Source organism: Sturnus vulgaris, chromosome 23 (genome assembly GCF_052056855.1).
Source record: "Sturnus vulgaris isolate bStuVul1 chromosome 23, bStuVul1.hap1, whole genome shotgun sequence".
Classification (NCBI taxonomy): Eukaryota; Metazoa; Chordata; class Aves; order Passeriformes; family Sturnidae; genus Sturnus; species Sturnus vulgaris.
The window spans coordinates 2,614,411-2,639,817 of NC_142265.1; the positions used below are offsets into that span (position 1 = coordinate 2,614,411).

A 25,407-nucleotide genomic window follows, 5' to 3' on the forward strand; every position below is an offset into this window, starting at 1 on the left:
GATCTGTCTTTGTAGGTAACTGATGGCCGTGTCCCCAGCGTGCTCTGGGTGTGTGTTTGGTGCCTGTCCCAGCTCAGATGGTTCAGGCTGTGTCTGTTGGTTCCTGAAGCCATCAGCTCTGGTCCTCCTTGGAGCTCACAGATGCTGAGGTAGCACGAGGCTTCACCTCCACTGGTTTTTGTTCCTCAAAAAAGCAGCACTTGGTTCCCAAGGCTCTTGGCTTAATGTACAAGGGCTCTGCTCACTTCAAAGTCTGCCCTGGCTGGAAAATGGTGAGAGCTGCTGTACATCCCTGGGAATATAACACTGGAGCCTGGCTGGCTCTTGGAGCATCCCAGGTGCAGGCTCTGATCTGCTCCAGCTGAGCCTGTGGCTGACATGCTGCAGGATTTACAGCTTTCACCTGTCCTGTGCTCCAGTGTACAGCAGACATACCCTTATCCTGGGATACACCTGCTGATTTCCAGGGAACCGTCTGAAATATGCCATTCCTCCAGCTGTGAGGGTGTGCTGCAGGCTGGGAAAGCAGCCCTGTGGAGGCTGGGGGAAGCACAGATTCAAGTGCAGCAGCACTTGGGAGCACTGCCTGGCAGATGGCATTGGCTGCGTGCTGTAAGGGGATTTGCCACATGACCTGCTCTAATCTGTGTCACATGGCACAGTGATCACACCTGGCATCTAAACAACACACTGGGATCAGCTGCTGCAAAAAGGTGCCTGCCAGAGGGATCCACAGGGATCTCAGCTTTTTCCATGGAGGTTTGCTGATGCTCATAGGAGCTCCAGCCTGATTTTCTCTCTGTGTTTGGGGCAGTTTTGCTGCCTTTTGTAAATGCAGTGATTTGCTCCTCCTCAGGCTCAGTCGGGTGGACACACAGTTCCAGCACTGGTTGTGCATGAGCCTGGGAAGCCAGCTGGAAGGAATGGGGTGGTGAAGCGGCTGCAATATTAACTTGACACCTAATTATATCCCCTGGGCTGATTTTTCCATTCTGTCATGCCCTGCTCTGTCTGCACTTTCTGTGAGTGTGGCATTCTCTGGAGCTCTCCATATCCAGCCGTGCTCCAGCAGACATTTGGGATGAAATTATCAGTTGCAAAAGCTCTCCTGTCTGTGCTGCCAAAAGTAGCATCTCCCTGATGTTTATATTTCCTTAAACCAAGCAGGATACATTAATCCTGTATAGATTTGAAAGATTGTATTTATTCCATTTTACAGCTCTTCTGGAATGGGATTTCACACCACAGTTCCCATGGGAGTTGTCATGGGACCTGCACTGTCTCTGACCAGAACTGGCTTTTTTTTTTCCTGATTCATATCTTGGCATTCCCCTGTTAAAGCAGGAATGCCTCTGACCAGTTTCCACATCCACTCCTGAAGTTACATTTCCTACAGGCTTTCTCCCCTAAGGAGGAGCTGAAGCCATGGCCCAGGTAGGAATAGTTTATGGCACCTGCCAAGAGCACAGCCTGAAGCAGGACTTTACTAACCCCGGGTGTTGTTGTTCAGTGCCCCAGGTCCTCAAGAGCTGCACGGAGTTCATCGAGAAGCACGGCATTGTGGACGGGATATACCGGCTGTCGGGGATCGCCTCCAACATCCAGAAACTGCGGTAAGGGCCAGCCCTGGAGCCCTGGCACACCTGCCCTGGAGCCCTGGCACACCTGCCCTTACAGCCCTGGCATGGGCAGGGCACATCCCGGCCTTCCTCTGGCACGTTCATCCTGCAGGGTGCAGTGGCAGGCTCCTGGTGTCACTCATGGTGCTGTCACGTTTCCTTTCCGTTCCTCCTTGCTCCGGGAGCCCTGTGGAGCAGCTGATGTTTGTCCCTGCTGCCTTGGGCTCCTGCCTTTACCAGCAGCTCATTGGGAATGTGCAAAGGATGCATGCCTGAGTCTGGTGGGAAGGGCCAGGAGTGTGTTCTGGTTAGGAGTTGTTCCCACCACAGCAAACTTCCTTTACTCTTTCATGAGGCTGTTTTCCTGCTGTTGTTTGGTGTGGAATGTTCTGTTGTGGAGCTCTGTGTGCCAAGTGGATGTGGCTCATTCCAGCCCTGCTCCTGGGCCCGTGGCCTGGCAGGGGCAGCACAGAGCTATTTGCCATGGGCAGAATACCTTTTTTTACCTTCTTTGTACCAGCTGTCCCCTAGCTCAGTGGGCAGGTTTGAGCTGGTACTGTGACTGTTCAAACCATTGGATGGATGGGTTTGTTCTGGTTCAGATTAATCCTGTTTCTTATCTCAGCAAGTCCTGTTTTAAAAATCTGGTCCCAAGGTTTTTATATACAGGATCCAAAGGCTCTGACTGGAGCTGTGACTGAATAAAACATTTGCCATTTTTTCAGTTATATCCCTTTATTCCCCATTTTGACTTGTGCTGGACCATCCTTCTAATCTCTGTCCCAGTCCATTTTTCCCATTTATGTTGCCAAGACCATTTTCTCCTTCATTGTGTATCAAAGGTGCTTTAAAAATGCTTTTCTAAAATTGTAATGACATCATTCCCTGTTCCAGTGCAGAGAATGAAATGACAGCCTGTTTTCCAGGTTTCTGAGATGTTCCAAAGACAAAAGGAAGGGAGTACATGGCATAACTTGTTGACACTGTCCTGTTCATGTAAATCACTACAGATTTGGAGTGTTTTGATGAACATAGGACATGTGTTGCTGCAGTTCCCAGCTGTATAAACAGGGCGTTCGGTTCATTCCAAAGCTGGGGCTGCAGTATTCTTACAAATGAGTCACTGTGCTTAGGTTTCCCGTAGAAGAACTGGATCTCCTGAATTTAAAGGGCTTTTTGGTTGGAGAGAAGGTTGGAGAATTTATTCCACATGGGAGATTTCCATAGGACAGAGGTTGCCTCTTCAGCTGGGTGGTAGCTGCCTTAATTTGGCAGGTGGGCAAACAGCCACTGTTGATTTGGGGTGTTTATCCTTGCTCTTTCTGATGACTGTGGAGTTGTTCTTCACCTAACAAAATCTTCCTTTGGGTCAGAAGGAATAACATGTAGCTCTGGAAACAGCCAGTGCAGAGAGAGAAGGAGGGTTGAATGCAGTGGGATATCCCTCTCTTTCCTGCATATTCACTCTGCAGGGGAACCTCTGACAATAAATGTGAATAAATTTCCTTTATTCCTAGGAAAAACCACTGGAGTAGGGCAGGATATGGGCAGGGAGTTTGAGCCAGGGCTGAGTGTGTTTGTGTGGGTGGGCTGGTGCCTTGCTGAGCTTTTCTGTAGAGCCAAGTGCAGGATCTGAGTTTCTGTCCCAGACGTGAGCAAGGGGTGAGTCAGAAGGTGCCTGAGGAAAGTGGTGTGTGCTGGATGTGGAAAGCTGAATCCTTCCTGCCTCCTGTGCTGTCTTCAGGGTGAGGAAGGGATGGGCTGTTCACCCTGAGCAGGTGGGGACCTCTCCTGCCCCTTGTCTAGGGGCAGGGAAAGGTTTCCACAAGCAGTGTCCGTGTGCAGGGATGGAAGGAGCTCGTCCTGATCCCAGGAGGGCTCAGTTACAAACACACCTGGTCCCTGGGCACATCCTGCTCCTCAGGCAGAGCTCAGGGGTTGTGTGACCCTCTGGGCACAACCTGCCAGCTTTGGGTGGGGGGCAGGACAGGACAGGGACAGGCCACCACACCCAGCCCCAGCTGTGGTTGCAGTGCTGACGGGATGAGTCCCCATGGCTGTGAGCAGCCTAAAAACTCTGGCAGGGACCCCGAGGTTCTGCAGCTCCCAGGGCCTGGCTCACCACTCTCATTCCCCTGGAGTGTGCTGCTAATTGGAAACAGCACTTGCCAGCACATACTGCAGCAGCAAGCCAGCCCTTGGCCTTCTGAGCTCAGCTTTTATTTCATAAACATCAGTGATTAGGGTTTTTTCTCTCTCTGAAAACCAAGGGAGTGCTGTGAGGTTTTCTTTATGTGGCTCCTGGCTGTCTTCTCCCTATAGCAAAGGCAGGCTCAGCTCACCAGCTCATCCCCCAGGAATTCCTGCACTCGCTGGTTACCATGTGCTGCCAATGGAAGTGCTGCTGGCAGGGCTTTTATCATTGCCATTTCCAGGCATTGGAAATGCAGAGTGGACAGCAGCTTTCATCATTCCTATGGGCAATCCCAGTCACAGCTCTTGGGAGTTAAACTTGTTCTTGTGGTCTTGGAGAATGTTCTCTGGAGACTTTGTGAAAAGCCCTGATGCAGCAAAAAGGATTGCAGCCAGTTGGTTGTAAAACTAACTAAAAATGCTGTACTAGAAAAAAAGAAAGTCTCTTTTTTGGAAAATATCTCCACTGGCTGCCCCACAGCCGTGGGTCATGTGGCTTTGGTGACTTTTTTTTCTTTTTTCCTGTAAATCATGAAAGCCTTGCTGTAATTTGTGCTGGGTTTGATTTCATTGTTCTCAAACCCCTTTACTCATTTCTCTGTTCTCATTGCCAGCCACGAGTTTGACTCGGAGCAGATTCCCGACCTGACCAAGGACATTTACATCCAGGATATCCACTGTGTGGGCTCCCTGTGCAAGCTGTACTTCCGTGAGCTCCCCAACCCCCTGCTCACCTACCAGCTCTACGAGAAGTTCTCAGTGAGTGCAAGGCCATTGTGGGGCACTGTAACAGTGGTGGGGGTTTTGCACCACTTAATGAGTGGTTTGTCTCAGTCTCTTTTGCCGTCACTCAGAGCCAGGATTAAAAAATACACGAAGGAAACAGATTTTCTCATGTTCAGGCTTGGTTGTTTATTAAATCTTATCTAAAATACAGAAAGTTCAGCAACATTTCTGGCCACCTGCTAGAAGTGAGCAAAATGGAGAAAGAGGCAGCTGCTACAAGGTCTCTTGAAGCTAAACAGTCCAATAGAGAATTAACACCTATATTATTTATACTTTTAACCCAATAACTAAATTCTCATGACCCTCAGTGTGACACTGACTGACCAACCAGAAACCACTGCCTGAAATCATGAAGCAGAAGGAAGATGAACAAAGAAAGAGAAAATCCTCCCAAAATCCTCCACCTTGTCCCATACCTATTACTGTACTGTAAAACCTCAAATTTAAAACCCTTCACCATGTGAAATCACACACTTCTATTTCACTACACACCTGTGATTTTAACTCCATCACTCAAATTTGGAAGCCTTATCCAAGGCCTCAGGTCCAAAGCAGTGTTCTCCAGGGGTCAGTGCCTGACAGCACAGAAAGCTCAAAACCCCCAGGTTTCTGGGATCCAACAGGGCACTTCCCTCTTCAGTGGGGCTTCAGCTGCTAGAGCAGAGAAATCCTGGAAGCTGGGCCTGCCTTCCACACACTCCCCTCTCTGCTCTGCCTCAGTTGGGGTTTTTAGAGCCATCAGAAGGATGTGTCACCGAAATTCCCACACTGACACCGTGCTGCCCACATTCCTGATTCCATCCTGCCATTCCAGAAAGGGCTGGCAGTGCCCTGGGGTCTGAGGGGCCTTTTGTGTGTCCCCCTCAGGTTACTCAGAGGTGCCTTTGTCTCCTGTGCCACACTTTGTTGGTTCCACTTGTGGGGCCCCAGCAGAAGGTCCCTGGCACCCTTCCCATGCTTTGCAGGATTTCCCCTCTCATTTGCCATTTCCCAGGAATGAGACTGAAAGCAGATGCTGCTCTGAGCTGAATGTCTTCTGCAGGAATTCTCTGTGCCATTAACATGCCCCAGGTCATGACTTACTTGGCCTCCCTTACGTGATCCTTAGGCTGCTCTGTCCCCCAGACAGACCCTCACCCAAGGGGGAGAAGAGCAACAAAACCCACCTGGCTGCCAAGACTGGCAGTGCTGGGGGTTTCTTTGCAGCTAAATCCTTTCCTGCCTCATTCCAGGATGCTGTTTCTGCTGCTACAGATGAGGAGAGGCTGGTTAAAATCCACGATGTGATACAGCAGCTGCCCCCTCCCCACTACAGGTGAGTGCAGCCTTAGGGGTGCTGTGGGCATTTTGTGAGAGGAATTCTGTAATTCCAGTTTCACTCTCAAGACAGCCACACTGTGCCTCTGCATATCAAAATTATTATGGCTGTAGAAAGTTGATTTATATTTTAATTAGCTCCTCACTAAACACTGTACACTAAACATGGTCTTGCTTCCTTGGAAGCTCTGTCTGGGAGGGAAATAGGAGCTTGTTATGTCAGAGTAAGGAAACAGTTTTCTTGTGGGGGGCACAATACCAGTGCTAAGTGCACTTGAAAAATTGAAACATAGCCAAAAAACTGCTCGCCTTCAGTCAAACTTGGTCAACTGTATTTTGTCTCCAGTTTACCTCTCCCTTCAGGAATAGTAACGAGCAAATGACAACAGTGCTCTGAGAATAACTGATGTAATTAATTATATTAGTGTTATATGTTAGAGTAGCATAATATGGTGTTTAAAAATCACCAATTAAAATACTACATTCAAGCTAATTAGTTGTAATAAGAACTTGTGCTATATGGTAATGATTCTTGACTAAGAACAACAACATTTTAATAGTCTTTAATATTAAAAATTATGGCAGGGCATGGTGAAAAGGCATCAGACAAATTGGTATTAGTGATTGGCTTTAATAACTATATTGATACTGTATGTTAATGAGACTTTAATATTAATAATGAGTGATGCATGATAAGTAGCATTCACTAATTGTGAATTGTAATTGGCAGAAACAGCTGATGACAGCATATGGTGGAAGTTGTTTATTTATTTAGTTACCCATTACAGATGGGTAACTATTGTCAATGGCTGGGCCAGCTCCCCAGAGTGTCCAGTGACCATTTGGGGGAATGCAGGTAGGATTTGGCTGTTAATACTTAATGAAAATACTTCATTACAGTCATCAGTTGATTACTGCAATGTATGTTAATCTGCAGGTGAACTTAGAATTCTGGTCTAGGGGTCAGGTGTAACACATGAGGACAGCTATTGATAATATTGATATTGATATTTATAGGAATTTCTGCCAATAAGTGTTTAAATTTCAATTACTGTGATGTGTGGTGATTAGCTGGACAATTATTGCAGTGCTGCAATGAGTGGTATAAATTATGAAAGGTAACTGGGATTTAACTGATGTGTTATAAACTACAATTATGTTACTTGCTCTTTAAATAAGGTTGGCTAGTTGGTGCAACAGCTGCTACTTGTAGTAACTAATGGCAATATTGATGTTCATTGAAGGGGTGTGGCCCTTTCCAAAAGGAACTGATCTTCTTTTCCATTCACCTTTTCCCTGAAATGATTTTTACTTTCTGGGGTTGGTTAAACTGGGGTGCTGGTACCAGCAGCACATCAGTCTCAGAGAGGGGGCACAGCCAGCAGCTGGCTACAGAATGCTGAAGGTCACAGGGTGCTGCTCTTCTCTCCTGGGGTTTGCTTGGAAAAAGGAACAAACACCTTATATTTCTGCTACTCAGTGATGAGGAGTTGCACGCAGGAGGTTTGTTTGGTTTCCAGCCAGAGCCATTTTCTTCACTTCCAGTCTTGTTTATTTGTGGAATTTTGAGCCCCAAAGCTCAAAGCCCTCTCTGCTCCATCTCACTTCCCCTATCCCAAAAGGATAGACTGAGACAGACACAAGCCAGGGGGGGCACCAGGAGGGTACAGCAGCATTTTCACTTTCACCTCCTGCTCCCTCCTCCCCAGCACACATGAAACAAAACAATGCTCAAATATACAGAACTCACAATTTTTTCATGTGAACAGAAGCCTCTGAAGTTTAACCTTCTGTCTGCCTTACTCTAAGAAACTGCAGCCAGAACCTTCCCAAGTAGAACTCAAGTGCACTTGGCTGGATTTCAGTATCCTGGGGTGTCTAAATCAATGCACCCCCATCCCAGGATCAGCATTCCACATCCTTCCCCACACATCCCTGAGCAGACCTCACAGCTGTCACACACCTGCAAAGGGGTTTGTTCTGGAACTGTCCTTTCCTAGAGCCTGGACAAGTCAGGAGACAAGACTCAGTCACCCCAGGCTGTGTCAGCATTGCCCAAGCCAGGTCCACTATGGGGTGAGGGGAAGGAGTTCAGTGTTCCTTTCTGGGAGCTGTCAAACCAAAAGGAAATAATGAGCTGGGTTTGTGCTGTGGATCACAGCCTGGCTTTGCTCAGTGGTGCTGAACATTTGCCTCTCTCCTGTTTTCCAGGACACTGGAGTTCCTAATGAGACATTTGGCTCGTCTGGCTGATTATTGCTCCATCACAAATATGCACACCAAGAACTTGGCCATCGTCTGGGCTCCAAACCTCCTCAGGTACTCTGGGATTTTCCCATTTCAATACAAGATATATGTTTACATTCATAAACAACAGATACTCCAGAAAATCCCAGCTTTCAGCAGCTGGAAAGAACTCTTCCTTTCTTCACCCAGTGTACTCTTCTCCTCCTGTAAAACATGGGAAATTATTCTAAGCAGGATTTAAGATCTGCTGGCAAGTTCCTGACCTAGTGATGTAAAACAGCCCCTGTATTATCCTGTCTCACACAAAACAGTTCCACTGGCTGAAGTTCTGTTAGTAGTGACAAGGAAGAATTCCCTCAACCCTCTTTTAGAGGATAATTTCTCCTCTTCTGGTTAGATGAGACTGATGTGTCCTTGATCATCGAAGAAAATTTCTACAGTACCATCACTGATCTCCTACTGCTAAGTCTCTAGAATGTAATTTGACAGCTTTTGGCTGCAGGAATTGAAACTTAGAGAAATGATCTTGGATAAATCTGTTTTGAATGTGCATGATAGGGCACTTTAAAATTAATGGTGTAACTTAAAAATTTAGCTTTAAAAGAAAAAAATAATATCACCCTGCCCTTTATTGTACTGATTTCCTAACTGGTCTTGTTATTTTCCGAACTGCTCTTGTTAGCAACCTGAGAAATCTTGAGTGTGCAGTACATCAGGGAATCCCAGAAGGGTTTTTGCGTTGAGAGAGATATTAAAGCTCATCCAGTGTCACCCCCTGCCATGGGCAGGAACACCTTCCACTATCCCTGGTTGCTCCAACCCCTGTCCAGCCTGGCCTTGGCACTCCCAGTTCATACAGGTGGGCTCTTCTAACTGGCAGTTGTCCCACGAGCAGTGGAGTGACCTCGTGTTTGAGTTTTCTTTGGAGAGTCCTGGGGCATTCATTCAGCAGGATCAGTTGGAGACACTCCCTTCTCCAGGGAAAATCCTCTTAGAGGCCACAGAAGGTTTGTACAACAGCATTGCCTTAAACTGTGGCAGTCATGGAAATGAGTTAACAAAAAGCTCTTCACTTTGGGTGTTCAGTGTATTAACCTCAATTCAGACCTGTCCCACTCCCTTTTCCTCCCAGCCCAGTGTTCCTCTTGCCCTGTCAGTAAGGCTTGAACCTGGATCTGAAGTGTGGCCATAAATCCCCCCAGTCAGTGATCATTTGTGAGCATTGCTGAGATTTAAGCCCAGAACTGCCCTGCAGCCTCATCTGCCTGAGTCCCAGGCCCTGCAGCCCCCCAGGAGGCCAGGCCTCACCTCAGGAGCTGTTCCTCACCTGATGTCCCTTTGCAGGTCCAAGCAGATCGAGTCTGCCTGCTTCAGTGGCACGGCCGCCTTCATGGAGGTGCGGATCCAGTCGGTGGTGGTGGAGTTCATCCTGAACCACGTGGATGTGCTCTTCAGCTCCAAGCTCAGCTCTGTCATCAGGGATGGGGCAGGTATGTGTGTGTGTGCTTCACTGGGGTGCATGGGGCAGGTGTGTGTGTGTGTGCTTCACTGGGGTGCATGGGGCAGGTGTGTGTGTGTGTGCTTCACTGGGGTGCATGGGGCAGGTGTGTGTGTGTGTGCTTCACTGGGGTGCATGGGGCAGGTGTGTGTGTGTGTGCTTCACTGGGGTGCATGGGGCAGGTGTGTGTGTGTGTGCTTCACTGGGGTGCATGGGGCAGGTGTGTGTGTGTGCTTCACTGGCGTGGATGGGGCAGGTGTGTGTGTGTGTGCTTCACTGGCGTGGATGGGGCAGGTGTGTGTGTGTGTGCTTCACTGGCGTGGATGGGGCAGGTGTGTGTGTGTGCTTCACTGGCGTGGATGGGGCAGGTGTGTGTGTGCTTCACTGGCGTGGATGGGGCAGGTGTGTGTGTGTGCTTCACTGGCGTGGATGGGGCAGGTGTGTGTGTGCTTCACTGGGGTGCATGGGGCAGGTGTGTGTGTGTGCTTCACTGGGGTGCATGGGGCAGGTGTGTGTGTGTGCTTCACTGGGGTGCATGGGGCAGGTGTGTGTGTGTGTGCTTCACTGGGGTGCATGGGGCAGGTGTGTGTGTGTGCTTCACTGGCGTGGATGGGGCAGGTGTGTGTGTGCTTCACTGGGGTGCATGGGGCAGGTGTGTGTGTGTGCTGGTTTCACTGGGACATGAACAGCAGCACTTCATGGCTGTGAGCCTCCTCCAGGATATGGAAATGGTTTTATTTTTACCTAGAGGACACATTTCTGGGTTGGCATGTCAGAACACAGAGAGAAATGGCCTGGTTTTAGAAATTGCTGTCAGTACCTTTCTTAGAAGCCAAGGATGCCCCTCAGGAATGCAGAGATGAATGTTTGGCTTCTACTTTTATGTCCTACCACTGAGAAATTGCAAGGAATCACTTAAATCTTTGTATCCCACGCTCCCTCTCCTTTTTAAAGCCATCCTTACTGATGCTCCTGCATACTTTCCTATTGGAGCTATGGGTAAGTATTCCCATCTGTCTGCCCTCATCCATATCTTAGAACACAAATAGAAACAAACTGGTGTAAAGCAATATCTCTGCATTCAGTAATGTTGAAGCTAAGAAACTTAAATCTTGCTCTTAAAGGGCTATTTTGACAGCTCCTGTGCTGGTTATTCCCTTTGCACAGCCTGTGTGGGCTCATGAGCAGGGCTGAGCAGCCACACAGCTCAGACTGCTGTTGCTTTAGGATGAGGAATGAACCTGGAGCACCTGGAATGTCATCCAGCCTTGGAGCCTACGAATTCCCTTGAGTAGCCAAGACCATATGTGTGTTCCATGCAGAAGGAGCAGAGTAGCACCAGGAGGAAAGTTTACTCTCTGTGTTGGTGTGGCTGCCACAAGCTGTTCCTGCTCCTAAGCAGCATTAAGGCTGCACCATCTGCCTTGATAACCTCCCCTTGCCTGGAACATGCACAGCCACTGCAGTTACCACCACCTGGGGACTGCAGAGAGCTGGGTTTCCATTGTATTTGCTGCTCCCTTCTTTTAAACAAACCCTACCTCTGCTTAGGCAGGGTGAGTTGATCCAAGTTCAGTTTTTTCTCCTGCTGTAGGGAAATTCTAAGTCCATGGAAGCCAGAGGTTAGCTTGGCTGAGCAGTGCCAGCCCCAGCAGGCTGACTCTGCCAGGGGAAGGAAGATAAGCATGCTCAGAATCCCAGCCAGATGATTATCCAGGCTTAGAATGGCCCTTGTAAATTCGGCTAATTGTTTAATGACTTGGTCATTTGCATTCAGTGGCTTTGACACAGACCTGGCAGGGAGGAGGGTCAGGCTTGGCTAAGTGCAGGAATTCTGCATTCCAGAATGGCTTCCTGGGAGCCTCTGGGTGTGAGCACAGCTCCTGCACCCGCCTGTGAGAGGGGGAAGTGGTGCTGCCAAACCTGTTCTAACCTAAACTTCACCCAGGACAGCATTTCCAGCTCCCACACCCCCCAGACTGTGCATCCTTCACTCAGAGCTGTGCTGCTCCAGGGACAGCCATGGAACTGGACCAAACAGGATGTTCTGCACTGGCACGTTCCCCCCACAGCCCTGAGCTGTCCTGGGAATAACCCCACAAACACCTGTACAAGAGGCAGTGGCAGACACAGGAGAGCTGCTCCTGCAATGCTCCCTGTAATCTCTCCACTGAAGCTGGCAGCAGCAGGAGGCAGCAGCAGCTACTTCCAGATTTTGCACATCCATCTCCAAATCCAGGCACAAGCTCTAAAGGCCACGGGCATGGCACACAGCAGATTCTGTTTGCTGTGTCCATGTAGATACACTTTGGTTTGTAGCTGCTTCAGTCACACATGGAATTTCCTGCTGCACCAAGAGGTGAAATCTGGGAATGACCCAGACAGGCTTTATACAAAGGAATAAATTTTTTTTACAGGTTCTTGCATACAGATAAAGGAAAGTATGTCACAAAGGTTTCCATCCTACCTGCTTCCCTCTGCGTTTTATTTTTAATACACTAAGCTATTATTCTTTTAGTCATCAGTGTATCTGTGACATTGTGTCCACATTTTGTCCACATCTTTCAATGGTTGGAATAACAAAGGTTCAGAAAAACACAGCACCTCCCTAGACACACAGAGCTGAGCTTTGATCTCTGCACTGCTGTTTGCTGACTCTCCCTGTTGCCTGTGGTTTCCCCTTGCAGGGCACAGCTCTTTATCCCGGCCCAAGTCTCTGCTGGTGTCCTCCCCCTCCACGAAGCTGCTCACCCTGGAGGAGGCTCAGGCACGGACACAGGCCCAGATCAACTCTCCCATCGTGGCAGACAGCAAGTACATCGAAGTGGGAGAAGGCCCAGCAGCTTTGCAGGGGAAATTCCACACAGTCATTGACTTCCCATCTGAAAGGTAGAGACAGGTTTCCTTTCCACCATGTGTCATAACTGTGTTATTTTGCATACAGCAAGAATTTGCTTATATTGACTTGAGACTTGTTAAATATGTAAAGTATTGTAGCCAGTTTTCCACCTGCTTTGGACTCTGGGAGGATTCAGCTCACATCTGTGGTCTTGGTTCAGCCAAATAATTTGTGCTCCACTCCCTCTTGTTTTCAGCAGGGATATCATTTAATGTATAAATCCATGTTGTCTGTGATGCAGGGATGTCTGGATGAGTCACACACAGAGATGTAAACAGGGTGAACACCTGCAGACGTTGGGGTTTTCCAGGACTAACTGCCTGTCACAAATCCAGGTTCCCTTGAAGTGGAGCAGTTGGACAGCCTTGAGGACATTGGAAATTAAACATGGCAGTGTAGGAGACTGAGGTGGTTTTATAGCAGGAGTGAGAGATGCTTTTGGGCACCTTTATGGCTGCCCAGCTTCCCAGAGAGCTGGGGCTTCTTCCGCAAAATCCCTTGGCTGCTGGACCGGGCAAGGAAGAGCCTTTCCTCACCTGCACTGCAGCTGCTTTGCAGAGGTTGGGGGAATTTACACAGCAGGACTTTAGGGCTGAGCTGGAAGAATGCAAACATCCTCAGTTGTGGAAAAGAGAGAGTTTCCAAGCAGAAACAAGGAGTTCCTGAGCAGAAAGCAGAGAGTCCTGATGACAAGCAGCCAGAATTGAGCTGCAGCCCCTCCTCCATGTGTTCCACTTTCTCTCCCCAGGAAAAGGCCTCCCAGCAAGATAAAGAAGTCTCCAGTGGGGAGCTGGCGTTCCTTCTTTAACCTGGGAAAATCCTCCTCCGTGTCCAAGCGCAAACTGCAGCGCAACCCCAGCGAGCCCTCGGAAATGAAAGCCATAGCCCTGGCAGGTGAGGCCCTCTTCCAAACCCGAGGTTTTCAGCAGTGCAGAGTCATATTTCCATGGGCTTTTATCTCCTTCTAGCGTCCAAGCCGTGCATGACACCTCCAGGAGCTGTTCTTTCCCAATGGATCTCTGGCAGCCCTGGAGCCTGCCGGGGTTCACACCTCTGTGCTTTGCTTGGAACAGCTTTGGAAAGACAAGATGCGGCTGCTGCTATAATAAGTCACAGGATAATTCCTTCTGACACTCCCATTATGAAATGAGAATACACTTCTGGTTCCCCTTATTGCTCTCAGAAGACGAAATGAGGGAAAGGCACCTTCCCACAAACACGTTCCCTCCAAAAGCTTTACCAGAGTGCCCAGAGAAGGCAGTCAACAACCCTTTATAGCCACAGCCAGGATATGTAGGTGGAATTCTCAGCCTTTTCCATATGTAATTTTCTGTCTCTTTCCAAACTTAAAAATAGCAACAACTTGTTTTTGCAGTAAAACACACCACAAATCCCAAAACATGGGCCTGGGAGAACTTTTATCCCCCTATCTCCCAGGTCAGTCTTTAAATTCTTACCCTCACAGTCCTCACATGCTCTGTGATGCTCTTCAGGGCTGTCTCCTCAGAGACTGAAATGATACTAGTTTAGTGTCCATAAAACAGGGTGTGTAATTGTTCCTTCCTTCTCCCTTTTTGAGGGGTTTTGCTTGTGGGGAGTTGTTTCCCAGCCTGTCACCTGCAGCAGTCACCACGTGCATCAGTTAACTGTTTCCAGATAAAATGAGAGTCAGAAACCCACCTTCAAAAACAAAATGACTCTCAGGACACTGATGGTGGTGCTAGAAACGCATTTGTGTTTCTCCTGCCACCATTGTCCAGCTAAATGTAAACCCCTTTCCTAACTGATCCTTTCCCTGTTCCCTCAGGAGGACGAGGAGACAGCGGGACGCTCCGCTCGGCCAAGAGCGAGGAGTCCCTCACCTCCCTGCATGCTGTGGATGGTAAGGCACAATCCTACCTGCACTGCCAATAAATGGGCATTCAGGGAGGCACTTTGACATCTCTGGCTGTAGATACTCAACAGGGCAGGTTTTCTGTTTCTCCAGGGAAGCTGTACTTGCTAACTGATGAAGCAGATTTCTGCTCCTAGCACAGATGGGTCTCACAGAAATGCTCTTCATGGCTTTTCCTGCTTTTAAGGTTAAAAAAAGCCAACCTCTTGCTTTGGTGTAGCTGGCACTGCTGATGTTCATTCCTTGGCTCCTCCCCTTGCTATTTCAAGATTGACATTGTGAAGGAAAGTGCTCTCTGAGACAGGCCTTAAGCACATTTAAAGTGTCTTTGCTTGTGCACACAGCTTAGTTTCAGACCAAATCATGCCTGGCAAGTGCTGTAGAAGAGTTTAAGCAAATGGAATAAGCAGTCACTGCCAACCATGTTACTTTGTGTGCAGAGATCATCAGGGGAGCCTCTCGCTGCCTTAGACTGCTCTGACACCCCTGTGCCCCCCGGGCCTGGCCTCCTGGACAGGAGGTTTTGTCACTAACCCACGGTGTGTCCTCACCTCCAGGTGAATCCAAGCTGTTCCGGCCCAGGAGGCCCAGGTCCAGCAGCGATGCCCTGTCTGCCTCCTTCAACGGGGAGCTCCTGGGGAACATGAACCGCTGCAACTCCTATGACAACCTCCCCCACGACGACAGCGACGGGGACGAGGGGCTTATCCACGTCCCTGCCCTCATCTCCCCCCGCTCCTCGGAGGACGTGGACCTCAGCCCGCCAGACATCGGCGTCGCCAGCCTGGACTTCGACCCCATGTCCTTCCAGTGCAGCCCCCCCCAGGCAGAGTCCGAGTGCCTGGACAGCAGCACCTCCCTTCTGGAGTCTGTCGATATCAATAAGGAGAAGCCCAGCCTGCTCAAGAAGGATTTAGAATCAGGCAGCCAGTCCCAGACCCCAGGCAGTGCCACGAGCTCTGAGCCAGTGTCCCCTTTCCAGGAGAAGATGAGTCCCTTCTTTACGCTGGACCTGAGCCCCACGGAAGAGCAGGCCTGCAAACCCCTCAGCTTCTCGCCCAAGACAGCCCGAAAGCCAATCAAATCTCCACCACTGAGCACAGAACCCACCTCCTTTGTGCTGCCTAGCCGTGTGCCAGAGACCATGGGAGGAGTGCCCACCACATCCAGGAACTCCTCTGCTTCCAGCTGGAGCAAAGAGATTGGCATCACTGAGATCACAAACAGGTCCCCAACCCAGATGTCCTTGCCCCTGAAAAACAGTGAAACAGGAACAGGGGAAGGAGCCCACCAAGAGCTGCAGCATCCCCAGCTAGTGGCTGCTTGCAAAGCAGATTTGCCAGAAGAAGGGGAGAGAGCCATGCCAAGCAGTCAGAATAAGACTGTACCCAGTGGACACACCCAGCCAGGTACAGTGCATTTTCCTCCATTCTTTCTGTAAGTTCCAAAGGGGAGCTGCTCTCAGAACCATCCTCCTCTGCGTGCCTTTAGGAGAGGGGATTGCCCGTCAGTTCTGGTCACGAGTGTCTTGCAGGGCTGTGCAGATCAGTAAAGTCTTAACCTCTGCCTTCTCCCTACATCACACAAATCTCGGATAATTTCCATAATGCTTTATATTCTGCTTTTTTTTTCCCCATCCTGTCATACGTGAAAATCTCTAGCATATCCTTCTCAATCATTTCAGCCAATAGACCATATAAGACTTCCTTTTTTAAATTAAAAATCTGGCAACACTCGAAGAAGGGACCTTTCCGCCTAAAACCTTATGATCAAAATTGTGTAAGGGTATCTCATTCTCTGCTACCTCCTTCCTACCTCTCTAGAAATGCAAGAGGAGCCTTTAGACAATCTCTTGGGTTTTTTCCTCTTTGTGATGAACTGCTGTGCTGTCGAGCAGCGTTTGCCTGTGAGACACAAGCGTTTCACATCAGAAGGAACTGCCACTGTGAAAATGTGGAGAGCATCTATTTTTTTATAATAGTCGTTAAGGTCACTCTCCTTATTGGGTAACATAAAATCACTCTCTCTCTCAATTTTCCCCCCATTAGGAGCAGTTGCCCTCGACTCCCCCCAGGATCCTGTTCCCGTCAGTTCTGTGTCTCTTATCCCTCCTCCTCCTCCGAAAAATGCAGCGCGCATGCTGGCCCTAGCGTTAGCCGAGTCCGCGCAGCAAGCATCGGCCCAGTCCCACAAAAGGCCAGGAGATGCTCATGCTGAAAGCACAAATTATGGAGAGGCTGAAGCTGGCACAGCTCTAGAAAAACTCCATCTCTCTGCGGGCGCTCCCGACAAGCTCCACCTGTTCACTGCTGTGCCCGAGAACCACCTGCACTTCCAGCCCGGGGCACCTTTAGAGCAGGACTGCCAAGGCACGGCCGGGGAGCAGAACCACCCGCCCGGCGCACCTGGAGGCCAGGAGCCCCCGCCTCTCCACACGGGCGTGCCCGGGGACACGCCTGGCAGCAGGGATGCGGAGCAGGAGCCGTGCAGCTTCCACCCCAGCAGAGCGGGGGACAAGGAGCCCTTCCCGGCCCAGGTGGGGGACTGGGAGCACTCGGCCGTGCACGGCCCCGGGGCGCTGCCGGAGCGGGAGCCGCCCGGCACGGAGCCGCCCGTGGAGCAGCCCCACCTGCGCGCCGGCCTGCCTGGGGACAAGCTGCACGCTCCCTGCACGCCCGAGGACAAGCTGCCACCTCCCTCCGTGGCTTCCGCCGGGGACAGGGGCGCCCCGGGTGCGGTGCCCTACCTGAGCACCCTCCCCAGCACGGCTGAGCCCCGCGCCCCGCCCGGGGCCGCCCCCCAGGCAGACGGCACCGTTCCCCCCGCGCCGCGCACGGCCCCGGCCCCGGCACAGAGACAGGAGCACCAGGCAGCCGTGGGACAGGTGCCAGCGGCCAAAGCACCCAGCGGCTCCGGGCAGGTACGTGCTGCTCCCTGCACAGCTCCTCTGAACTGCCGAGCACTGGGAGCATCGGTCCAAATCCACGTGGCGGGGGTGGGCATTGCAGGACACCGGGAATGACATGAGTGCAACACAGACACAGCCTTGCAGGAAATCCTGTGCTGCTTTCCTAAGGCAGCATCCCAGAATACCCACTCTCCTTGGTTTTAAGGAAGTATCTGCATAGACAGCTGACAGGGATTGCTAGTTCAGAGTGCTGAGAAGAACTTTTGCATCCTCTGACAAGGTCCTCTTCCAGCATGCTGGTTAGGCTCTTGTCCAGACAAGACAGGATGAGAAGGCTCAGTCTAAACCTGCACCAGGGGAGGTTTAGGTTGGACAACAGGAAGAATTTCTTCACAGAAAGGGTTATTAGGTGCTGGAAGGAGCTGCTCAGGGAGCTGGTGGGGTGGGTCCCCATCCCTGGAGGTGTCCAGGGAGCAACTGGACGTGGTACTCAGTGCTCTGGGCTGGTGACAAGGTGGGGATCAGTCTCAGGTTGGACTCGGTGGTCTCAGAGGTCTTTTCTAACCTCAGTGGTTCTGAGATTCTTTTAAACAAATCAGGTCAGATTCCTTGTGCAGGATTGGAAATGTTCTGTCAGAAATCCAAGCCCCTCAGCCCATGAAACGTGCCCGGCTGCAGCCCATCCTAAGCCCTGCAGCCACGTTTAAGGCAGGAATTTCTGCCCTACTGCACTTCTAGATCAGCTCATCAGGGCCTGAGGAGGTTATATCAGGAACATTTTCATTAACATCAGACATTTAAAAGCAGACCACCTAACGAAACACTGAGGGCACCATGTGAAGAGACAGATACCCCTCCCTTTCCTCTGGTTTGGCATTTGCAGAACACACCAGTTGTGATGGGTCCCAAAATCTGTAGCATCGTGCCTGCCCATGTTGACAGAGGGAACCTACACATCTGTCCTTCCCCAGCAAATAGAAATCAGGCAGACATGCTGGAATTGAGCTAATCCATACAAGTGTATAGTATGTTCTAACTACAGAATAGCAGGGAAAAGCTGCTTGTCCCTAACTTTGTCTGCTTTCTTCCCTGCAGATGTGGAGCACCGCTGCACCTGAAAAGCCTCTGGAGCCCACGCCTGGCTTTGTCTCTGAGAGCAGTTCCAGTGCCCGTGGCTCCTCTTCCGTGCCCACGGGCCACCAGGGCCACTTGGAAAAGCCTCGGGAGAGCACGAGGGCACCCCCGCTGCACCTGCGCTCTGAGTCAGTCCCTGCGCCCTCCTCCTACAGCTTCACGCCTCCCGTGCCGCCCGTGAGGACACTGGAGAGCAAGATCGCCGCAGCCATGCACTCCAACAACGCAGACACCATCAACAACTCCAACTACCACTCCTTCCTGGCCTCCTCCATGCTGGCCTCCTCCGTGGAGGAGGCGCTGCTGCCGCCACCGCCGCCGCCACCTCCCAAGCACTCGTCGCTGCAGCCGGTGTACGTGCCGCACCCCAAGCCGGAGAGCCTCCCCGAGCCCCTGGGGCCTGACGGCTACCTGCACACCAAGCACCAGTACCGGCCCGACGGCGTCCCTGCCCACGGCTACCACGGCAAGGCCGAGCAGCACCAGCCCTACCCGCCCCGCCCGGAGCCGCCCGTCGCCGCGGGCGCGCGCTACGGCTCCTACGGCACGCAGGGCAAGGGCTCTGCCGCGGGCCTGCACCCCAAGCCCCGCGGCCGCACCGACTTCGTGTCCTCCGTGAGCCCCACGGGGCTGCGGGGCGCTGGCTACGCCGAGGAGGCCCCCCCGTACCCCACCATCCGCAGGGTGCAATCGCTGCACGTGCCCAGCGCCGCTGCCGCTGCCGCCATCCGCTCCGTGCCCATCTCCCGCACGGAGGTGCCCCCGGACGACGAGCCCCTGTACTGCCCGCGGCCCCTCTACCAGTACAAGCCCTATCAGCCCCACTCCGACTACCACGTCACGCAGCTCCAGCCTTACTTCGAGAACGGGCGGGTCCATTATCGCTACAGTCCCTACTCCAGCTCCTCTGGCTCCCCCTACTACACCGCGGCCGACGGGAGCTTCTACGACCTGGATCCCTACAGCACCGTGCGGGTCCGGCCCTTCCACGGCCTGCCCGGCCGCGACTTCGGCCCCTACGCGTCCCGGCTGCAGGGCAAGGGGCTGTACCGCTACCCCAGCCTGGCCGCCTACCCCCGGGCAGGGCTCATCAACCACCTGGGCAAAGAGCACAGCTTCGTGAGCAGGGACGTGCCCCCCGCCCCGGACATCAAGCACATGTACATGTCGTGGGACCTGGAGGACATGGACAAGTACCGCATGCAGTCCATCCGCCGCGAGAGCCGCACACGCCAGAAGGTCAAGGGGCCCCTCATGTCCCAGTATGACAACGTGGCCCCGCTGCTGCAGGACGAGCTGGGCGGCCTGGACGCCGTCCACCTGCGCAGCAAATCGGATCCTGGCAAGAGCGGCCTGCTCACGGTGGCCGAAGGGAAGGAGGGCAGGTACCCGGCCAAGGCGGCCACGCCCGAAGGGGATGAGCGATACTACGGGCAGCACACAGAGCCTGAGCTGGACAGAGCCCACTATCATGGCGGGGGCTACGGGAACGGGCAGCCTGAGAAGCCGTCCCTGCCCCAGAAGCAGAGCAGCATCCGGAACAGGAAGATGCACGAGCCAGGCGGCAGCAGCAGCGAGCACAGGACACATTTGCAGCAGGAAGCGAACCATAGGCAGCCTTCCGAACCCAAAAACGGACCCCCTTACCCCGAGTACAGGCCCAAGGGCGGCCTGGAGCCCTCCGAGCCCATGGGCTACCAGCACTCGGGCAGCAAATACATCCCAGGCAGCCAGGAGACCCTGAGGCTGAACCACAAGGACGGGAGGTTGGCAGAGGACAGGCCGGATCTGGAGAGGCCCCGAGGCAGAGCGCCCATGGAGAAGCACTCCAGAGACTGCTACAAGGAGGAGGAACATGCTGCCCCTCCCGTGGCACCACCGCCCAAGCCCGAGCGGAGCCACAGCCTCCGGATGCGGGAGCACCCCGAGCCCATGGAGAGGGACTCTGCCCTGCTGTACCCCTACCAGACCCTGGGCAAGCGCCAAAGCACGATGACTGTGGTGTCCCAGTACGATAACCTGGAGGATTATCATACCCTGCCTCAGCACCAAAGAGGGGGCTATGCTGGAGCGGGGGGCTTCGTGCCCCCCGGCTTCCCCCACGTGCACAGCAGAACTTACGCCACGGCGCTGGGGCAGGGAGCCTTCCTCCCCGCAGAGCTGTGTCTGCAGAGGCCCGAAACTGAGGTGCACGTCGAGTGAGCTGGGGGGGGACGAGGGATAGAGTCTAAGCAGCCTCTGCTGGACAGTGGACTGTTTTATTTTTTCAGTGATGGAGAAAAACTCCCCTACCCTGCCCCAGTGAGCAAAGCAAACCCCCCTCAGCCCTCCCCCGGCCCCCACTCACTGTTTTTATGTAGTAGAGCTATAGATTTTCATGTAGTTTTAAGCCACCTGGGAGGACAGGGCAGGCTGTTGGCACACGGGTTGCCAGAGGCTGGGCAGGGCTGACACAGATGCTGTTGGGGCAGGGAGGGAAGGAGTTTTCCCTTCCCAGACATGACACTGGCTGCTCCTCCCCACGCCCACGGTCCCATGTATGATGGGCTGTGCACGATGGACTGTGCCTGCAGCTCCATCCTGCTGCAAACTGCCCATCCCAGGCTGGCTCTCAGGAAAGGGCCGTGGAGGAACCTCGGAATTCAGCCCCAGCAAGAATGGGGCTGGGGCAAGGCTCCCCAGGGATCCTCTCCTTGCTGAGGCCCTGCCTCTGCCGTGGGCGTGGTGCTCCCACTGCAGCTGCTCTGAGCTGGGTGGGGGCCTGGTTTGACTTTGAGCCTGTGGAATAGGCTCCGAAGCCAGCTCAGAACATGACATGCTCATTACATTTCTTGCTTATTAACAAGCTGCTTCTGCCTACAAGAAGTTCATTTCCTTCACATTTCTCTGTTGTAAGCAGAGGCCAGCTGCGGGAGCCATGTAGGGCAGGTTTGCATTTCTCACACCAAAAGAAATAAAACACAAAACTACACCAAACCCTACCCCCAGAGCTGGGAACAGCACACCAATTCTATGCTAGTCCTTCCTCTTTGCTGCAAGGCTATCCATGGCCCAGATGAGCTCATTCCATCCTATGGCTGGCAAGACTGTGTCATCTCACTGCAAAAAATACTAGAAAAATAGCTTAAAAGAAAAGTCTATAGCATTATGTAAATCAGAGTCCACCTTGCCAGCTGTGTGTGACAAGTTGTCTGCATGAGCAGCTGCCCTGGGCCAGGCCCTGCAGCAATTCCATCAGGGAAAGCTCCTGCTGAGCTTAAGCTGGAGGTCTCCAGACTCTCTGCAGCCTCTGAGTTCCATGCTGGGCAGAGATCCCTGAGGAGCTGTGGCACACAGGGAGCAGTGCTGTGCCCAGGTGCTGCTTCTCTAGTATCCAGTGAGTAGGGACAGAAGGCCAGTGCCCTCTAAAATACACCAAAAATGGTGTCCAAGCTGTTGAAAAGCTTCAGTATTTACAACAGCTGCCTCTCGGACTCCCCAGGACTCACACCCCCTGTACAAATAAAGCACATCCATTCCATTAGGTAGGGCTTGCAAGCAATACTTGAGATTTAGCAGTTTTTAAATGTTCACTGATAAATTCTAAGGCCATTTCTGTTCCGTGTGGTTGAAGAACTTCTCTACCTGTTTCGAATCTCTAATGTTTTATGAAAAACCTGGAAGTCCTGCAGTTAGCACACAGCTGCTTAGGTGGGGTTTTTTTGAACAAAAGGTTTCATGGCTATTTTTGGGACTTCTAAATCCTAAGGAAAACCTGCTTCTAGTTGCTGACTACTCTGTAGCTGTTTGCTTCTTTTAACCTTGGAGCCTTGTCTGGGGCTGTTTCAGTAACTACCTTCTGGTTCTATTTTATTGTGCAATGCTGGTGTTTTAAGCATTTTGTTTAGAAGAGTTCTCACATGTTACAGAATGAAATCTGGCAGTAAGAAAAAAAAGAAAGAAAAAAAAAAAGAGAAAAAAGCAGCACTGTGATCCAGGTTACCACAATCTCCTTGTGAGGAATTCCCAGGTAGAGGGGTTGGGGTTTTTGGTGAGGGAATGCTTTTCCTAATATTTTCTTTTAAGGAAAACTGACAGAACTGCACAGAAAGAGGCCACTGGTGAGCCACCCTGTCTGCACTAGCAGCAACTCCCAGGAAAGGCTGAGCTGCCACGGTTCCTCGGGAGCCAGGCTGGATTATCTGTGCTCCCAGCAGAGCTGTGTTGTGCCAGGGCTAGGACCAGCCTCAGCCCCTGGTTATCTGCCAGCTCTCCAGTTGAAGCAGGGACAAGTGTTTGGTTCAGGCTATTTGGGATTCAGGTAATGAGAGCTGCAGGTCCAACCTCTCTCTCCGTGAAAGCCTTAACTCCCCCCCTGCCCCGCAGCCTCCCCCTCCCTCTGCCTGGGCCTTATGCCAGCCAGGACTATCCTGCCACTACGAGGGGCTGCTCCCAGCTCCTACGAATTGTAAACGCCTCTGGATTTTCCTGCTCGAAGCCACTTTGTCCCCGTAGAGCCCAAGTGCCATCCCTGGACAGCCTCTGCTCCTGAGTGCTGTGCTGCTCCCGCTGAGCTGAGCCGGGCTCTCCCTGCATTGTGTGAAGTGCCAGGTGGTGAAGCACCCGCTCATCCCAATGGAAACTCACCCTTCAGCACCTCTCCCAAAGAGCTCCTGGAAGTGCCCACCTGGCCCCTGACCCAGAGGCTGCTGCAAACAGCCTTTGTGGCATGAGAGGAAGAAGAGAGCAGAGCAGTGGCTCCCAGCCATCTCCCTCTCTAAGCTCTCGAAGAACCCAAACTCATGTCCAGCACTGCTGAGCCACAGTACAGAATTAAAAAAGGTGAAGGCACCAGCTTTTCCCAGGTAACGCAGACCAACACCTTTCTTTGATCGTTGTTCCTGCCCACGGCTTCAGCAGCATCCTGCATGATCCCGTCCCACCAAGCCATACAGTGAACTATGCAGTCCTGCTCCTGCTCTGGGCTCAGTCTGCTGCTCCTACAGAGAGTTCTACATCCTCATGAACCCCAGCATTCATAGGTGAGATTGGAAAGGGTGTCATACATCAGAGTGAGGCAGGGAGTGACACCAGGAGTCTCAGGTGGGTGAGCTGAGGACGGTGACAGCCCAGTCCTGTGTCGCAGAGTGGAGTGAGCAGGGGCACAGCAACGCAAATAATCCTCTAATCCAAGAGCAGTTGTGCTCGGGCTCAGTCATTCCTTGCCTAACCACATCCCCACGAGGTGACAGCAGCTCTGTTCCCCTGCAGTTCCCTCACACGGGCACTGTCTGCATCTTCAGCTGCCACCCCCTCTGCTTCCAGACGAGTGTCCCACTGCATGCAGCAATGGGGCTCCAGGAGTGTGCTCCAGCTCTGGATTTTCACCTCTGCTTTGGAGCAGGACATGAGGAGACCTTCCCTGGGAAGGGGAGCGCAGTCCTAGGTGAGTAATGAGGACTTGGCCCCTATGAAGTCTTAGGTAAAGCATTAATTTCTGATTTTTGCAGAGTCTTATCAGGTGATATCTATATGCATCTCTGAGAACACCCCCCAACTTTGTGCCTATGTCTTTGCAGCGATCCCCTCCCCTGCTCACCACTGGGGGGATCAGTAAGGATTGCACAGTGGTAGTAAGTTGCTACACAAAACCAAAACCGACTTGAAGACGTCCTGTTCCTCTTTGAGCCCATAAGGGACAGAACCTCAAGTGTGCTCTGCCATCCCCCGGGCTGGTGACAGGGCATTGACTCCAGTGGTGTGTTAAATGTCAGGAAATCTGGGTGAGAAGTTGTTTTCCTTCCTTTCGTTGCAGCGGCTTAGGCATGTTCCTGTTTCCCAGAGCCCCAGTGCCATGTGAAGGGCATGGTGTGGTGTGAGCAGACACCACAGTTCCTCGTGTGCAGAGTCCTGCCTGTCCAGCTGGGGGGAGGGAGGGGAGGAGAAAAGGGTTGTTTTGCCGTTCATTTTCCTGCTGTAGAAGACTTGATTTTTCTTTCCCTGAGCCGCATGAGAGAAACTTCCCAGAAAGTCTTGGGTTACCTTTGGAGTTCCCTTCACTTTAATTTATAGTGTCTTTTTTTGTGAACTGGTGTAAAATGTATATGCCGACAAGCTCATGTATTTTTATGTAAATATTTTTTGTGATTTCCCCACTTGCCCTTCTCTGTAAATATTTAGAATTCTCATATTCTTCTCACCTTGTATGATGCAGATGTGGTTTTGTTTCTGTTTTTTATTTGTACTGTAATGCAACAATCCAGACTGAGGTGTCTTGTGGTATTAAACAAAAGCAACAGTCCCACTGAGCTCACACTCAGATGTGCAACTTGACAGCATTAATCAAGCCAGGTTAAAAACTACTCAGGTGTGCCTGTGTGTATTTTTTCCTCTGTCTCGTTAATTAACAATGTACTTAAAAAACAGAACGGGAAGAGCCAGCTTGGGGCCATGCCTTGGAGGGAGGGATACTGGCAGGAGCTAAGGATGAGAGAGGTGACTTTGAATTCCCATGCCAAGGCTTGGGCTTATCTGTGCCATTCCACCTGTGCCCATCGCTGCTTCCTAGCAATAAATAAACCTGCCTGGGCTGTTTGAGTGTCCCTTTCCTCTCACCTAGCACGACAGCACGAGCAGAAACAGCCTGGCCCTGGCAGGGAAGGCACAGGGCAGATGAAGTGAGGACAAACAGATGGCACAGGCCACCTCCGAGTTGGCCAGGAGGGATTCTGGGCACTGCAGTAATACTGCTCATAGTTAATTAATAGCAAAAAGATGATTAAAGGAAGCGAATTTCAAACATTTTTAACACTCTAAGAAGGAGCTCTCAGAGTCTTCTCATCTAGTTAATGTTACGGAGTTTAGAACTGCTGCTAGGAATAAAAGCCTAATCCTTTTGTCCTTGCAGGACAGGTGACCCCACTGCTCATGGGC

The 25,407-nt window shown here is 51.7% G+C and overlaps 1 protein-coding gene and 1 long non-coding RNA gene across 7 annotated transcripts in view; both read left to right on the top strand.

Moving 5' to 3' along the window:
* The window catches only part of ARHGAP32 (Rho GTPase activating protein 32), a 178,951-nt gene extending 154,115 nt beyond the window's left edge, over positions 1–24,836 (top strand). For all 6 annotated transcript variants that reach the window (XM_088177983.1, XM_088177985.1, XM_014891117.2 and 3 more), the window contains 11 exons: positions 1,511–1,613; positions 4,427–4,571; positions 5,831–5,913; positions 8,127–8,234; positions 9,507–9,652; positions 12,348–12,549; positions 13,308–13,453; positions 14,367–14,441; positions 15,011–15,862; positions 16,502–17,373; positions 18,457–24,836. In XM_088177983.1, coding sequence (XP_088034109.1) covers positions 1,511–1,613; positions 4,427–4,571; positions 5,831–5,913; positions 8,127–8,234; positions 9,507–9,652; positions 12,348–12,549; positions 13,308–13,453; positions 14,367–14,441; positions 15,011–15,862; positions 16,502–17,373; positions 18,457–20,697 — 4,973 coding nt within the window. In that variant the 3' untranslated portion in view covers positions 20,698–24,836. The remainder of the gene's footprint in view (positions 1–1,510; positions 1,614–4,426; positions 4,572–5,830; positions 5,914–8,126; positions 8,235–9,506; positions 9,653–12,347; positions 12,550–13,307; positions 13,454–14,366; positions 14,442–15,010; positions 15,863–16,501; positions 17,374–18,456) is intronic.
* Positions 10,039–12,339, top strand: LOC148221335 (uncharacterized). Its single transcript, XR_015808210.1, has 3 exons — positions 10,039–10,066; positions 10,099–10,246; positions 10,279–12,339. It is a non-coding gene; the product is annotated as an uncharacterized LOC148221335 (long non-coding RNA).
* Positions 24,837–25,407: the final 571 nt, after the last annotated feature.